This window comes from Gavialis gangeticus, unplaced genomic scaffold (genome assembly GCF_001723915.1).
Source record: "Gavialis gangeticus isolate Ggan-Ray unplaced genomic scaffold, GavGan_comp1, whole genome shotgun sequence".
In the NCBI taxonomy this organism is placed as follows: Eukaryota; Metazoa; Chordata; order Crocodylia; family Gavialidae; genus Gavialis; species Gavialis gangeticus.
The window spans coordinates 35,678,973-35,693,843 of record NW_017729027.1 but is presented as its reverse complement, the minus strand read 5'-3'; the positions used below and the strand labels follow the sequence as shown (position 1 = coordinate 35,693,843).

The 14,871-nt window shown below is 39.5% G+C and overlaps 1 protein-coding gene across 2 annotated transcripts in view; it reads left to right on the top strand.

Moving 5' to 3' along the window:
- Positions 1-12,036, top strand: part of FAM83B (family with sequence similarity 83 member B) — a 113,740-nt gene extending 101,704 nt beyond the window's left edge. For both annotated transcript variants that reach the window (XM_019520561.1, XM_019520560.1), the window contains exons 4-5: positions 5,347-5,471; positions 8,413-12,036. In XM_019520561.1, the coding sequence (XP_019376106.1) occupies positions 5,347-5,471; positions 8,413-10,774 (2,487 nt within the window). In that variant the 3' untranslated portion in view covers positions 10,775-12,036. The remainder of the gene's footprint in view (positions 1-5,346; positions 5,472-8,412) is intronic.
- The last annotated feature ends 2,835 nt before the right edge of the window (positions 12,037-14,871 follow it).

Below are 14,871 nucleotides of genomic sequence, written 5' to 3'. Positions count from 1 at the left end.
CCCCCCCCCCCCCCCCCCCAGCCACCAGTGGGAGCAGTGAGCTGGTTCAGGGGGCAGGAGGAGGTACTTGCAGGCACTGGGTGCTCCAGGGCTGCAGCACTCAGTCTGCCCAGTGTGTCCAAGGGGTGAGATGCTGTGCTCAGTCATGCTGAGCCCTGGTGTCCCCACTTGCCCTGAATCAAGAGGAGACACTGTATCATCCTGGGATGGTGGACGACTTCCACTTGGGTGAAACAGATGTGGAAGGTGGCCACACCTTGATGAAACAGGAGCATTATTAGACAAACTAGAGATAATCTTGCCCTGGAGTGGCATAACTTTAAACAGAATAATGGCTGCTTAAACCATTCAAAGGTGCTAATGTACAGCCAATCAACAGGTTAAGAGCTCCAGAAGCCACCTACATTTACCATGTAACAGGGTTCTTGTTTTGACAACAAATACTTCCCCCACAGTGGTTATTCTGTGCTACCATGGGAATATAGAGGAACTGAGAGTACCCATGAGAGCATCCATGGCTTTGGAGAATCGCCTTATTCCCTCTGTTTCTCTGTTTTCTCTATTTCTAAAGAGTTCCCAAAGGTGGGCCACAATTACCTCTACATCCATAGAGGTCTACATTATCTCTCAGTCCTAACATCTTCTGCTCATTGAAAGAGATGAAAAAGGCAGAGAGTTGTATGGCTATCCTATCAGCCATTGCTATTCTCTTATGTGGCATAGCTCAAAGTTACAAGAACATACGTCCGTCCTCCTAAGAACTGGTGACTTAGGTTGCCTGCAGATAGTGTTTGTAAAAGCATCTCTGCCCCACTCAAATCTTCCTTTGGCTTCTGTTTACTCTCCTTGAAATGAAATTCAACTGACCTAAAACTGAATTTTAAAAAATGGTCAGTTTGACCCTATCTTGTCAGTTATGTTTTACCATTGCCTAATTTATATATGGAGAACAGGAATTTATTCAACACGCAGCATTAAAACTGAACTCATTTGTAAGCTGACTACGTATCAGGACTTGTTCTCTTTTTCCACTGACAAGCATAACCAAGAAAAGTGATAGCATATATATTACTGAAGGATGGTGGCCTGTGTACAGAAGAATGTACATGTCAGAGATTTAATTTGATTTTTTCCCTGGCAGAAAAAATCTTTTGCAACATTTTTTTTTTCAAACTGAGAGACGTTTCAAAATTTGTGGTGAGATAAATACATGAAGCAAATTGAAAGAGAAACTCAACGTTAAGTCATTTGCTTTTCTACTCTTCTCACTCTTACCATTTTAGTCTTTTAAGTTTATTTCCCCTTCTTTCATTTCCTATTATTCAATTTATTTCTCTTTTTTCACTCACTGAATGAGTTTTTTCTCCCAATAATTTCCCCATTACTCTATTTAAACCTCTGACTTTTGGACATCCTTAATATGTTATATGTGAGGAAAGGAAAGGAGTCATTAAAAGTACTCTGAATCCAATTAAAACTGTCTTATGAAAATAGCAGGTAAAAATTATTTTCAAAGTATTAATCCTTTGTTTCTGAGTTATTGCCTGGTGGCACAGTTAGAAAAGGAATTTTGACTTACACAAGAAAACAATAACTAAATACCACCATCCCAGATCTTGGGGAGCTGTACCCCTTCTAATCTGAGGGCTTAATAATGGCTTAAAGAAATAAACAAACATAACAACTTCTGGGGATGTTTTATAATACTCAAGCGAACTGATTTGTTCAATAGATGTCAGATCATGTTGCTACTCTATCTGAAACAGACTTTTTCATAAAAACGAGGCAAGCTCAATATTGGCCAGCCATCTGTTGTTCTTTGTACATGGTCTTGACATCAGGTGTAAGATGAGTAAATGAACATAGCTGAAAGCAGGTTTTACAAATACAGTGTGATGAAATGCAACACTTTGAAACCAATTGCTTTGACACCGGTTTGTTCCCAGAGGACTCAGTCACTGTATCTGGTGGCGTCTAAAACTTAGGCACTATCAGGGCTCGCTTTAAGGGTGCGGACACAGCATTTAGCGTTTGTTCCTCAGAGATGCAATCCACAATCCAACAGCCACATTCATGTACCATTCATATTTACCCCATATCTGATTCCCTGTGAAGGCATTCACAGTATCTCAGGGCTAGGTACAGACGTTCAAAAAGCCTAAGGCAAACTCTCAGTTACATGTTTTTCTGTAAGCAGTGTACTTTACATCAGTAGCAAACAGGACGCGCATTCACCCTTTGGTAGGGGAACAGGACAAATCTTAGACTGGGTTCTGCTATTTTTAAACCAATCTGTGTGCACTAAACTTCTGTTCTGTTATGGGTATAGACAGGTTTCCAATCACTTATACCAGTAAAAGTGTAATGTCTACCTAGCCCAGGAGACACCTAGTAAGTGTATGAAGAAACTTGCAAATATAGATATAGATAGACTTTGGATAGTGTTTCTGAACATGTAAACTCCATGTTTTACATAAAGGAAGATGTTAAAATGATCCTGGAAGTTGTTAAAATGATTGTGCAATTGCCATCTGAGACTGTATGCCTGATCCCAAAAATCATGGATTCTGTCATGCCATACATACGTAGCAAGACATGCTATTTTTGGGATCAGGCATTCCTCATATTCCAATTGCCTAACTGCAGAGCAGAGCATCCAGCATAGGATACCCAATCCTCTATTCCAGGCTCCCCATGCTGGTAGTGCCAGGGCAGCCCAGCATTTGGGGAACTGGTTCCCCAATACCACATTGCAACAGCATGTCTTTTAGTGCACAGGGAGCTGGGACCTAGGGCCACTTCCAGAGGTCAAGTGGGAGAGTACCTCTGGGTCCTAGACTCAGGACCTGGCACTACCTCCACTGGGGAACTCTCTGATGTGTAATTGCATGTGTCTCATCCTGAAAGCTTCATCCTGGGATGTGTACAATTGGGCATTAGGAAGCCAGAGTCCCCAGCTGCCCTTGTCACAGACCCAGAATCAGGCCGCACAGCATTAAATGCATCCATGTGGAGACCACACAGGTTTCCCATGGAGGGACATCTAAAGCCATACCAGGCAGCCCAGTGCTTTTGGTGATACATTCAAATTAAAGCATGACACAAACAATCCACAAAGATATTCTACATTAAATGCAGAACATCTTTCTGGTGTTTTGCCATTTTATAACACCATAAATTCAATGAACATCTGACATATTGCAATTTATGGTACAATTCACATTTTAGTTGTGCCATAAATATAACACCATCCAGAAAAAACAGAAGTGAACATTAGAAAGAAATAAGTGTTCCACAGGAAATGCCCCTCACTAAGTAATTCTTAACTTATCTTTAGCTCCATCTTCTTATTTTTTAAACAAGGAAGTGGTCAAATAAGGAATTGTGATGTTTGGATAGGAAAGGAGAAAAAGCATGAAAGTGGTGGAGAAAGAGCAAGAGAGAGGAGAAGAAGACAAAGAATAAAGGGACCAGAATGGGTAGAAATTGGTGATTTTAAAATATTGCTTTTTTACCTTAAATTTAATGTTTGGATTTTTTAATGCACTGGTGAAAATTGTATTTGAAATTATGACTACTTATGTGTTTTTTTTAATTTCCATCTCTCAGCTCAACAATGGTGATTGGACCAAGTAAAATCTTTCTGGTGATTTTGACTTCTCTAATCCAATATTCACTGACTATTAAGCCTCCTGTCCAAGTACTAGTCACTTATCTAATGCCAGAAACAAAGTCACTCAAGTATCATAGCTAAACTAAATTACTGAGAAAAAGGAATAGAAACCAAAAAAAGCTATACTTGTTTGCAAACTCTGGGTAGAATCCTATTTTGCTTTATGTTCCCAAGTTATATTTCCATAGCCATGTAACTGTCTTTTCAGTCCAAATTTTTAGGAGGGTAACAATCCATGAATGGAGGAAGAGAAGAAGATGGTGCTGTGACAGGACCTAGCTTCCAAGGTGGTTGTGGCACCCCTAACAGCCCCACTTATAATACTGCATTCACCAGACCTCCTGCCACACTTTGATGTTAATGCGTTTACCTGCAGAGACTGCCTCTAGATGCCAGAGCAGCTTTTTCCTTGGTACCTTCCTTCTTGGCAAAGTTCTCAGGGCTTCTCTGTCCCCAAACACAGACTCTCGGGGCATCTCTGCTCCCAAACATGGCATCTTGGCCTCTGGCCCTTCTAGTACTTTCTCTTTTGTGCTGAGTCCTGGTCTTACTGGCCTTCCTGACCCTCACTGTGCCTTAAGGGCTTTACTTGTGGCCTTCAGTCACCCCCATAGCTATATCCATGTCTCACATGCATTACTCTGATTTCAGTTAATGGGCCCCTGGCTCTCTTTAGGTCAGCTTACCTAGCCCCAGGCCTCTAACCCTTGCAGAGTTACTGCCTTCCTTTCCTTGCTTCTTGCAGTGCTTAAAGGACTAGGTGATTTTCAGGTATTCTCTGTGGCCTTCAAACCACCCCTGTAGCCACAACTGAAGCCTCTGGTAAGCAAAAAGCCAATGGTAATCAAGTACATAACACAAAACCATGGGTCACTGTGAGGCTACCAACAGAGCTTTTGAAGATCCAAACCAGTCTGAACCTCTAGCCATGGGCTCAGGGTTATATGGCCCCTTTCTTCCCTCTGATCTGCTCATGTGACCCAGCTCGCTGTTAACAGCTCTCAGGTGAAGTTACCTCCTAATCAACATCCCAGCATTCCACTGCCCCTGTAGCCCACACTGCTTGCACCTGCTATCCCTTGCATCCTGGGTTTCTGCAAGCTCCACTGGCTCTGCTCTCTCTATCCTACCCTGCCCTCTTGCTTTCAGTAACAGGAGTAGGGGTCTCTGTTACAGGGCCCAATAGCCTAATGGTTTTAGCCCAGTAACTCAATGATTAGGACAGTTCCCCAGGAAATGAAAAACCAGGTTCTTGACTCCTTCCTCCCCACCGGCCCCTGAAAGTTTGAACGTGCACCTGTAACAGTGCATACCTGCCCCAAGCAGCAGTTATGCAGGTGAGTGCCATTTCACTAAGTGCCGTTAGTGAAATTCTCTCTATTTCTACCTGCCAAGGTCTAATGTGTCACAGACTGCTCTTGCAGTGGGGATTTATTCACAGTCCAAATAGGAAGCTTACATTATTTGTGGCTTAGGAAGTCTCAAAAGTCTTCCACAGAGACACAAAGGAACAGTATTCAGTGTTCAAGTCTGGAATTGGCTCCAAGGTGGGAGTTTGGCTACAGGTAGCAGTAATAATCCCTTCTCCCTATTTCCCCGTAGTATTGATACATAAAATATTAAATGTAGACTGTTATATGTAGATATTAAAGGTCTTCTGTAATCTTTTTCAGAACATGAGGGTACGAACAGTAAAGGGACAAGATTATTATTCCAAAACAGGAGCAAAATTCTATGGAAAGATGGAACAGAAATTTCTTCTAATTGACTGTAAGAAAGTAATGTATGGTACTTACAGGTAAGATCAGAGCTATCAGCAGAATATATTTCTATACAATCAAGGCAATATGAATTTATCCCTTCATTATAAGTAATTTGTTTTTTATATTTTTTTCATCATACTGTAATGCTTGATGTCATCTACGTCATGCATTATTTAGTACGGAAGGCATGGGGGCTTTTTGAATAATTAATCTTATATGAGGCTATGAATAGGGAATCAAGCAGACTCAGTTATCTTTCAGTTAAAAGAACTCAGTAAAAATTAAGTACTTGTACTAAACTTTTTGAATTATTCCTATTGTTCTGTGAATTCAAGAAGATTGCCAAGGTATATTTTGTAAGCCCTCTTGTTAAACTTCTATTTCTAATAGTCCTTCAATAACTTGTTTTGCTAAAATGTTCTTGACATTTGGTGTTATACAATGTAGTTAGGGTGACCATATGTCCTGGTTTAGCTGGGACAATCCCAGATTTCAGAAGTTGGTCCCAGCTGGCTGTTGAGAATTATGATGGGCATCTTGGAAATGCAGGGACATGGGGCACAGTCTGGCCTGAGTTAGAGATGTGCAGAGTGTCTTGCAGGTGGACAGGTAGGCACCACTGCCTGCTTGGCATGCAGCCATACCCCTGTTAACTTGTGAGAGCATGGGGGGAGGAGGGCAGTGTCGCGGATTTCCAAGATGATGTCCTGGATTTCTAGGAATTCCATACGGTCAGCCTAACTGTAGTATAAGTCATACTATGACTTATAAGCCATATAAGTCAGGTAGGATCTCTCACACACAGATTCCCTTAAATCTCCCTGCAGCTACTTACTAACATATAAACATGCTTAAGAGCATGTCAACTGACACAATTTATACTGAACAACTGTAAAAATGTGGTAAATTAACTTAGGGATGGCTAAATTTGTCTAACACACAACTAGAAATTTTACTTACCTTTCTTGCTATCTTCCTTCCTTTGGTTTTTTGAATTTTCAATACCAGTCATTCCCAAAAGATGTGCCATGGCACAATAATGTGTCATGAAAGTGGCAGGAGTGTGCCATGAAAAAATGAGTGAGATGGGGGCAGAGGGTCTGTGCGATGGCATGGGGCCTACTGACTTTATCCAACCTGCAAATTGGTGAATGAAGTGTACCATCTATTTTAATCCAGAAAAAGAGTATACAACTCAGGTGTCAAAAGTTTGGGAAATGCTACTATATATCAATAGAGTTCCTCTGATGTACACTATTTGAAGGTAATTTGTGTCTGTTAATACTTAGACAAGTGTGGAAAAGATGTATAAAGCGTGCTAAGGTAAATTACAAGTTCTTAAGTGAGTCAGTGTAACCCAGGACACAGGATTTCTGAGTAGTTTGATATCTACAACTAATAATGTAAGTTTGAATCTGCGGGTATGCACAGGTGTTACATTTAGATCAGTCTAACTAGGGTTAGGTCAATCTAAATGCCAGATTGTGCAGGTGCTCAGAGGGTTTAAAACACCTATGAAATGGTGTACATGATTTAAGTTAATTTACCACAATAGGTGCACTAACTTAAATTCAAATCTGGTTAATTCAGTGTAGGAAAGGGTTAACCTGATCTCATGAAAGCCTGTCCGTACATATTTGTAGCACAATCCTGGGGCTGAGAATCCCAGCAACTCACCCCAGGCCTAAAGCTGCATTATTCCCACCACTTGACCCTGACTGGGTTCTTTTTAACTCCCCAACCCTCCCCAGACCAGGCAACACCCAACCCTACTGTGGAATCACTGCCCACACCCCCCATTGTGGCCACCCCCCGCACCCAGGTTTCTTATACCAGTGTCCCTGTGCTGTTCCCAGGAGTGGCAAGTGGCTGTATGCACTGTGAGAATGCAACTTTCTCTAAGAGAAAGTAATTTGCAAGCATTTTGGAAGATAGTTCTTCTTTCAATCTGCTATGTAGGAGGCCCCATCATCAAATCCTTCAGAAATTAATCTTTTTTTTTTAAAAGAAAAAGAAATAGATTTTACAACAGCTGATTACCCTTTTTTTTCAATTTCTGCACTGTAAACTCAATTTAAACTAAAGACATTATTTAATGTTTCAAGAAGCAGTAGCCTTAAATATTGCTTTATTATAATTTTATTTTAAATCTAAACATATTTTCTTTTTCTAATTTCTTCTTGGAATATATAACAGTAACTGATTTAAATAGTAAGATATTTAAGCTATGCAACAATCCTTTTCACTGATGAACCAATACAATTATACAAGTCCTAATTCTTTATGATGTTGGTTTCAGTTTTCTTGCATTGTTTTGGCAAGAGCAAAACCAGGCATGGAATCATAAAATAAGAATCTGTTTGTTACAAATTTAATCTGTAGGACATTGTTTTTATTAATGTCATTATTCCATAAGACTTGTTATATCATAACTACAAAAATGAGCCTATGTAGCTCAAGTGTACTTTTTTCTCTTTGTATATATAAAATAATAATTTATTTAGTTTATTCAGAACTGTTTAAGCACTTCTGTACATATTCCTAATTTATTTTTTTCAGAGTAAACTCCAATTACATTTCTTTCTCAAAGATAAATATATGGAGCTAATTTCCAAATATGGACTCTGACTTTTTTGTCATGGATAATTTTGTACACACATATAAATGTGCCCATAGTTTAACAGATTTATGGATGGATACTTTTTTTCCATGCATAGTGTTTGTAGGTATAAATGAGTAGGTATAAGCCATATACATTTCCCACTAAATCAAGCAAATTTCCTAATAAATTCAAACAGAACAGGACTTCCACTATTCAAAAGCCTTGGTAAATGTCCACAATTAATTTGTGGACAATTATTTGCATGTTTCAAACTTGTTTTTGAAAAAATCGGAGGGGTGTTTTTTGATGAGGTGGTAAGATCCACTTGGCCAAGGTTTTCCATTATTGCTAATTGTCATTTTTTATGCTTTCAGCTTTATGTGGTCATTTGAAAAAACCAACCTCAGCATGGTTCAAGTTATCACAGGACAGCTGGTTGAATCTTTTGATGAAGAGTTTAGGACACTCTATGCTCGATCATCTGTTCCTAGTTCATTCACACCAGAATTAATTAGGATAAACAGTCGCAGGATACTCTGGGAGAATGACAAATACCAGCATTCACTGTCATCTTTAGCTTCAGTTTCTAGCCAGAGAAACCTGTTTAGTAGGCAAGACAAAATTCACAAGTTAGACCCAATATACTTGAAAACTCGAGGAAGATATGCAGTTAATGAAATAGATAAATATGGTTTGAGAAATAAAACCTACAATAAGCTACCCTTTCATTCAGGTATGAATATGCAAAATCAAATCAACCAGTGTCAACCCACTGAAAGAACTGAGCACTGGAAGAGACATAGTTATGCTGGAGAGACACCAGAAAGGACTCCTTATTTTCTGCTCAACAGAGCAATTAATTGGGTTAATAATCCACCAAATACTTGGAATATCCCACCTGATAACCTTAGTATAGTGTCTTCATTACGAGAAGGCTATACAAATAACCACAATACACCCCAACAAAGTTTTGCTGACCATTTTGCCCGACCAAAGATTAATCTTGTAGACAGAAATTCAATCATACGGAGGTCTTTCAATGGAACAGATCATCAGATCCGACATTTGCAACAGAGAATGCCTACCCTTGAACACACTACAAAGTCTTTTCTACGTAACTGGCGAATTGAGTCATACTTAAATGATCAATTAGATTATTCAGCAGCTTCTAATGGATCAGCAGTGGGAGACCGGTATAATGGTTATGATGCAGCTGAAAATATTAAAGCTCATGCCCTTTATTCTCACTCTCGTCTGAGGTCATCATTGGTATTTAAGCCTACTTTGCCAGAACAGAAGGAAGTAAGCAGCTGTGCAAGTTCTTCAAATTCAACTATAATTGATTCAGAGGGAAGTGAAACACCTAAAGCAGTATCCAACCATGCCCCAAGTCTGAAAAATGTGATTGACCGAAGCTCACCAAAACTCAGCACAAAAGTCCCACCTCAACCAGATGCAGTAAAAAACCATGCAATGCAGACTGTAGAAGACCAAAAACCTAGTTTAAACCCAAACATTAGTAAGAACTCATCATCATTCTTGTACACAACGCTGTGTGCAGATAAACAAGCTGAAAAGATGAAGAGCCAACAAAATGAAAATATACTAAAAAGGCGAAGTTTCCCTATGTTTGACAACTCAAAATTCATGCTGGATCCTGGTGTCAAAAAACAGGAATGTAGCTATGTATATAGCACACTGACTAGGCATAGAATTAAACAACCAGTCAATATGAAGCCTCCCGAGGACACTCTTAAAAGTTCCAAAAGCTTACACAATGTGACCAACCATGTACCACCTGAAGATAAAAGCATCAAAGGAGAATCAAAGAGCCCCACTACTGCCAAGGCAATTTCTATGGCTGATCTTGCTGAAGCTAGCAAAGAGGAGCCTAGCAAAGATTTCACTTCAAAGAAAGAAAATAAAAATTCCCCAAGTTTCCTGAAAAAGGGATCCCAGAAACTGAAATCATTTCTCAATCTCTCACCAGACAAGAAGGAAAATATGTCAAAAAACAAAGCTCCTGCTTTTTACAGAATGTGTAGCAGTTCTGATACCCTGACTTCTGAAGGTGAAGAGAATCAAAAGCCAAAAAAGTCTGAGACTAAAACTGATACTTTCCCAAGAAGAAAAAGGACTACATCTTCAAATTCACAAGGAAGCTTGCATAAAAGTAAAGAAGATGTTACTGTAAACCTTTCAAAGTCTCCAAAGTCACCAAAGTCACCAACACCTCTACCTGTTGAAAGCAATAAAAAGTGTCCTCCTGTGTGCCCCAAAGAAAATAAGTTCATAGAAACTGCAGGAGATGCATCTGCTCCTAGATTTAATACTGAGCAGATCCAGTACCAAGATGTGAAAGAAATGATAACAAATGCTACCCATGAAACTGCACCTATTTCAACCCCTTCAAAACGAGTAAATACAGTGATGCCTCAGCTTACAACTGCGAAACACAAAGAGGAGTTATTAAGATCTCATTTGAATGACAGACGTGTTTATAGTCGCTATGAGCAATTCTGTAAAGTGGAAAGATCTGGTCAACTTTCAGAAAACACAACAAATAGCAGTTCATATCCCTCAGAAATGAAAAACAAACCCTTAGAGAACAACCATGCCAGGGGTAATCAGGTGGTTAATTACAACTCAACAACTCAACATCCATTACAGCCTAATGAAAACAAGCTCCGAGGATTTATGCAAAAGTTTGGGAATTTGCTACACAAAAACAAATGACCTAAATGAACTGAAGATTATTTGTAAAATAGTCAGGGCAGCAAGGTTGTAAATACTTAACTGGAATTGATCAATGAGCAACTTTTGTACTTGGGTTTCTGCAGGTGTTAGAACATTGTAATTAATGTATATGTTTTTACATGATGAAACAAGAATTATTACACTTAAGTCATTACAGATAATATGTATCTACGGTCAATTTTAAAGGACATATTTATAGCATAAATACTGTAAGATTATTCCGAAATACTTTCTGTACAATGGAAAGTATGTAATAGTATGTTGTAAGAAAGTATGAAAAGGAAGCAGAATTATTTTTAAACTTCAGCCAATAATTTTTTCAAAAATATGTGCTTTAAAATTAGGGTGGTCCTGAGATAAATGGCCTGCTGTGTATTTTCAGCATGTATGTGGTCTTGTCAATCCATTACATGTTACTTAGCCTTTAAAGCTAATTTAGAAAAGCCTCTTACAGGCTATTTCTTGTCACTAATTTTTTCCATAGACAATATGGAAATGTTAGGCAACAGTGGAAAACCTTACTTAATGTAGCAAATATTGCATTTAATCTTTGTATATTATTATTCCCACAAATATCAAAATGAACTTTATCCAGGATATGATGTACCCACTTATATTTTTAAACTATTATGACTGTGTGACTATAGTGTCAGCTGTTTAAAAAACATTGATATATCAGGATTCCTTGAAAGTAGGTGACAGTTGAAATTTCACCTGAACTATATAATTAACTTTATACTACACTTGCCAATATTGTGTCTTTAGAAACAGTTTTGCTGCATTTTAAATTTGCTGCTTTAAACAAGAAAATTAGTCTATGAATTTCCATTTCTCAGGTAAGTATTTAAGAAAGTTCTGGATGAAATAATTCTACGTAAGCATTGCTAAATATATTTGTGATTTGAACTTCAGTAATATGCTGTAAAAAATTGTAGACATCTCTATTCACAAATGGGATTTAGGCTCAGCCTTTTAGTGTTCATTTTTGGGGATTCTTGCCACTTTGTAAAATTCACAACTCAAAGTTGAGGTGTCTAGGCTCCTAATACAATAATTGAGAGAGTAGGACAAATAAGGAAATAATTCACAAAACTCAGCACACGGAGTGAGAAGTTGTCTAAACTACCCAATAGAAAGAGAAGGTTGCAGCTTACAAATTGACTCTCAAGGTGATAGTGAGTGCTTAAGGGTACAGACAGAAGGTCAGCTCCTAGCTGCAACTGAGAACACTTTGCAGGAAGTATTCTGAGTTACAACGATCCCCCAGACAAAACAGAAGTTCATAGTTGGCTGCAGGGGGGAGAGGAATCTAGCTGCTCGCTGGGACCCTGCAGTCAGTTTCCCCTAGCAATGACCATCCTGTCCCAGTTTCAGAATGGAAGGGAGGAAAGGGAGCAGAGGAAACTCATTCTAGGGGTTCCCCAGCCAGTGCTGAAGGGTGGGGTGGGTAAATGGCAGCTCCCCCATGTTGGGGGGGCTCCAATACACCTGCTCCACCCTCCAGCAGGGGCTGAAAGCCCCCAGACCAAACTCCCTGCATTTGTTTCCCCCCTCCCATTCTGAAAACAGCTTGAGGATGACAGGTAGCATAGACAGAAGTTACAGAAGACACCATGTTTGAAATCTCTTCATCTGACACCTCATGCAACAAGGAGCCAGATTTTCACCCAATCAGCCATTTTTTAAGCTGTCTGCAGTTGTGTACTTGTGTTTGGTCACGGCTATAAACTGCTTTCTGTGGCCAGATTGGGCAGAAATTGCCACTTCTGTCTGTGCCCTAAGCGCACATATAGACATGGTCCAGGAGATGGGGGAGGGTGGACACTTTAATTAATGCAGCTCTGAGAGCCATGCTAATTAAAATGCCCAGAGCATCACATGTATCAGCGTTGCAGCACTGAAAAATGGCTGTGGGGTGCTTTGAACTAAAGTTCATCAAACAAGCTTCCGTTTAAAGCACTGTGCTGTCATTTTTCAGCATGAAGACACTGATAAACATGACACTGGAGTCTGCTGGCGTGTGGTAATTACCATGCTCCATCAGACTTGATTAATCAAATCTGCTCCAATGCACAGTGCATTGGAGAAACTGCCCTGCACATGCATAGAAGCCCTAAGTGCTTATCCATTTTGCATTAAAAAGCATTCGCTAAAATTCATACAGTGTATTCAGAGCTAGAATCTAAGTCAAACTTTCTGAGGTTATACTCCCTCTTCTTTGCTCTTCCTCTGTCCATATGTATCTTGAATTCTTGGCTTCACAGTGGCACAGCTTCAGCAGAAGGGGTGGAGAGGCCTTTGCTTCCACTGCACCTTGCCTCCAGCCTGGTGGTTTGGGCACTCTCCCTGGAGGTGTGAGATGTGTGTTTTGACCCTATCAGCATACAGAGGAAAGTTAACTCAAATTTCCTACTTCCAAGTTGACTGTTTAACACCTAGGCTTTTATATATAATACAGCCGGGCCATTTTTGAAGGAAAGTGACTGTGGCTGCTATGTTTTGTGCTGTAGTAAATGCTGTCAGTGGGCACATCTACACTGAAATTACTGTGCAGTACAGGCACATGTCTACATGTGCATGCCCATATTGCACAGTAAGTATGGTGACTTATGCCAGCTTGAATGTAAATTTGATACCCGCATCATGCAGGTATAAAATTTATACCTGATTAGTTGCAGCAAAGTAACACACATGTAGGCACCTTACTGTGCAGTAACACTGTGTGTGTGGACTGACTTGACACTAACCTTACTCCCAAGACAGTCCACACATAGCATTAATGCTTGCATGTGTAGACGCTGGCCTGTTCCCACTTACAGTAAAGTAACTTACTGTGCAGTAAATTTAAGACCACATAAATGTATGTGTAGACATGCCCAGTGTGTATTAGCCATGTCCATGGCACAACTGCCAGGTGACTTAGGCACAGGAATATTCATTTGTGAATTCCAAAACTACCTAGGTATGAGAATGGCAGGAGGACGTTCAGTTCTGCCAAAAATGAGGTCACACCCCTCTCTGTGTAGTAGCACAACTTTTGGTGCTTGGAAGCTTTACCAATAAAAACTTAGGTCCCTGTGAAATGAGGCAGTGTTTTTGTGGAGAGTAGTCTTAGATTTAGGCACGTGAGTGATCCTGTCTTTTAATATTCACATCCCTTTATTAATGTCTATGTTTGAACCAATTGTTGAGATGAGAGCAGGATTATTTTCTTGATTCCATTTCCTTCTCATCGGGAGAAATTTTTAACAAGACTATTGTAGTGGTGTACAGAGTAGCAGCCTTCCAAACAGCAGTGCTAATAACTAATTCCATGTTCAAAAATGGAGCAACTTTATTACCACTATTGCATTGACAGAGAGGTCATGACTGAGCTCATTGATCAAAGCTTTATCTGCCTGACACAAAACAAATAGGAGCTCTGTCACTGTAGTATCCATGTACCATAAGTCCCATCAGTTATTCTTGATTTATATCAGCATAAATCATACAAGAATCTAACCAGGAAGATACATTTTTGGTCAATCCATTTTAGTTAAGGATTATTCAGAGAATAGTTGCTTTTCCTTAAGAGGCTCCTTCCTATATAGGAAATCAGTGTCTTGGGCAGCTAAATTTTGTCTTTATGATTCATCTTCCATCTTCTGTATTGTTCTTCTTCATAGTGAAGCCAGCTCTATCACTTATACAGCAGTTAAACTTTAGAGGGTATTATAATAGGATGTAAAGACTGAGGATATTCAGGGTTTAACCCCAGAGGTCATTGAAAGTCTTTCCATTAGGCTTGGGGTCAGGCCCTATGTTCCTCTACAATTTAACATGGAGATGATTATTTAGGAGTTAACTGAGTATTACTGGTAATTTTGAAATGTAAAGGAGATATAACCCAAAGGTAACAAGTCCTGCCTGGCTAATTTCTATATTTTCAGAGGCAACAGACGGGGACATAAGGTCAGAATGATGAAGTAAAAAGATCACTGGTTGATGTGGAAGGCATTACCTCATCCTACTCCTCAAAAGTTCCCATAAGGATCTTTGAAGGCCCTGGCTTCATCCTTTTTTTTTTTTTTTTTTTT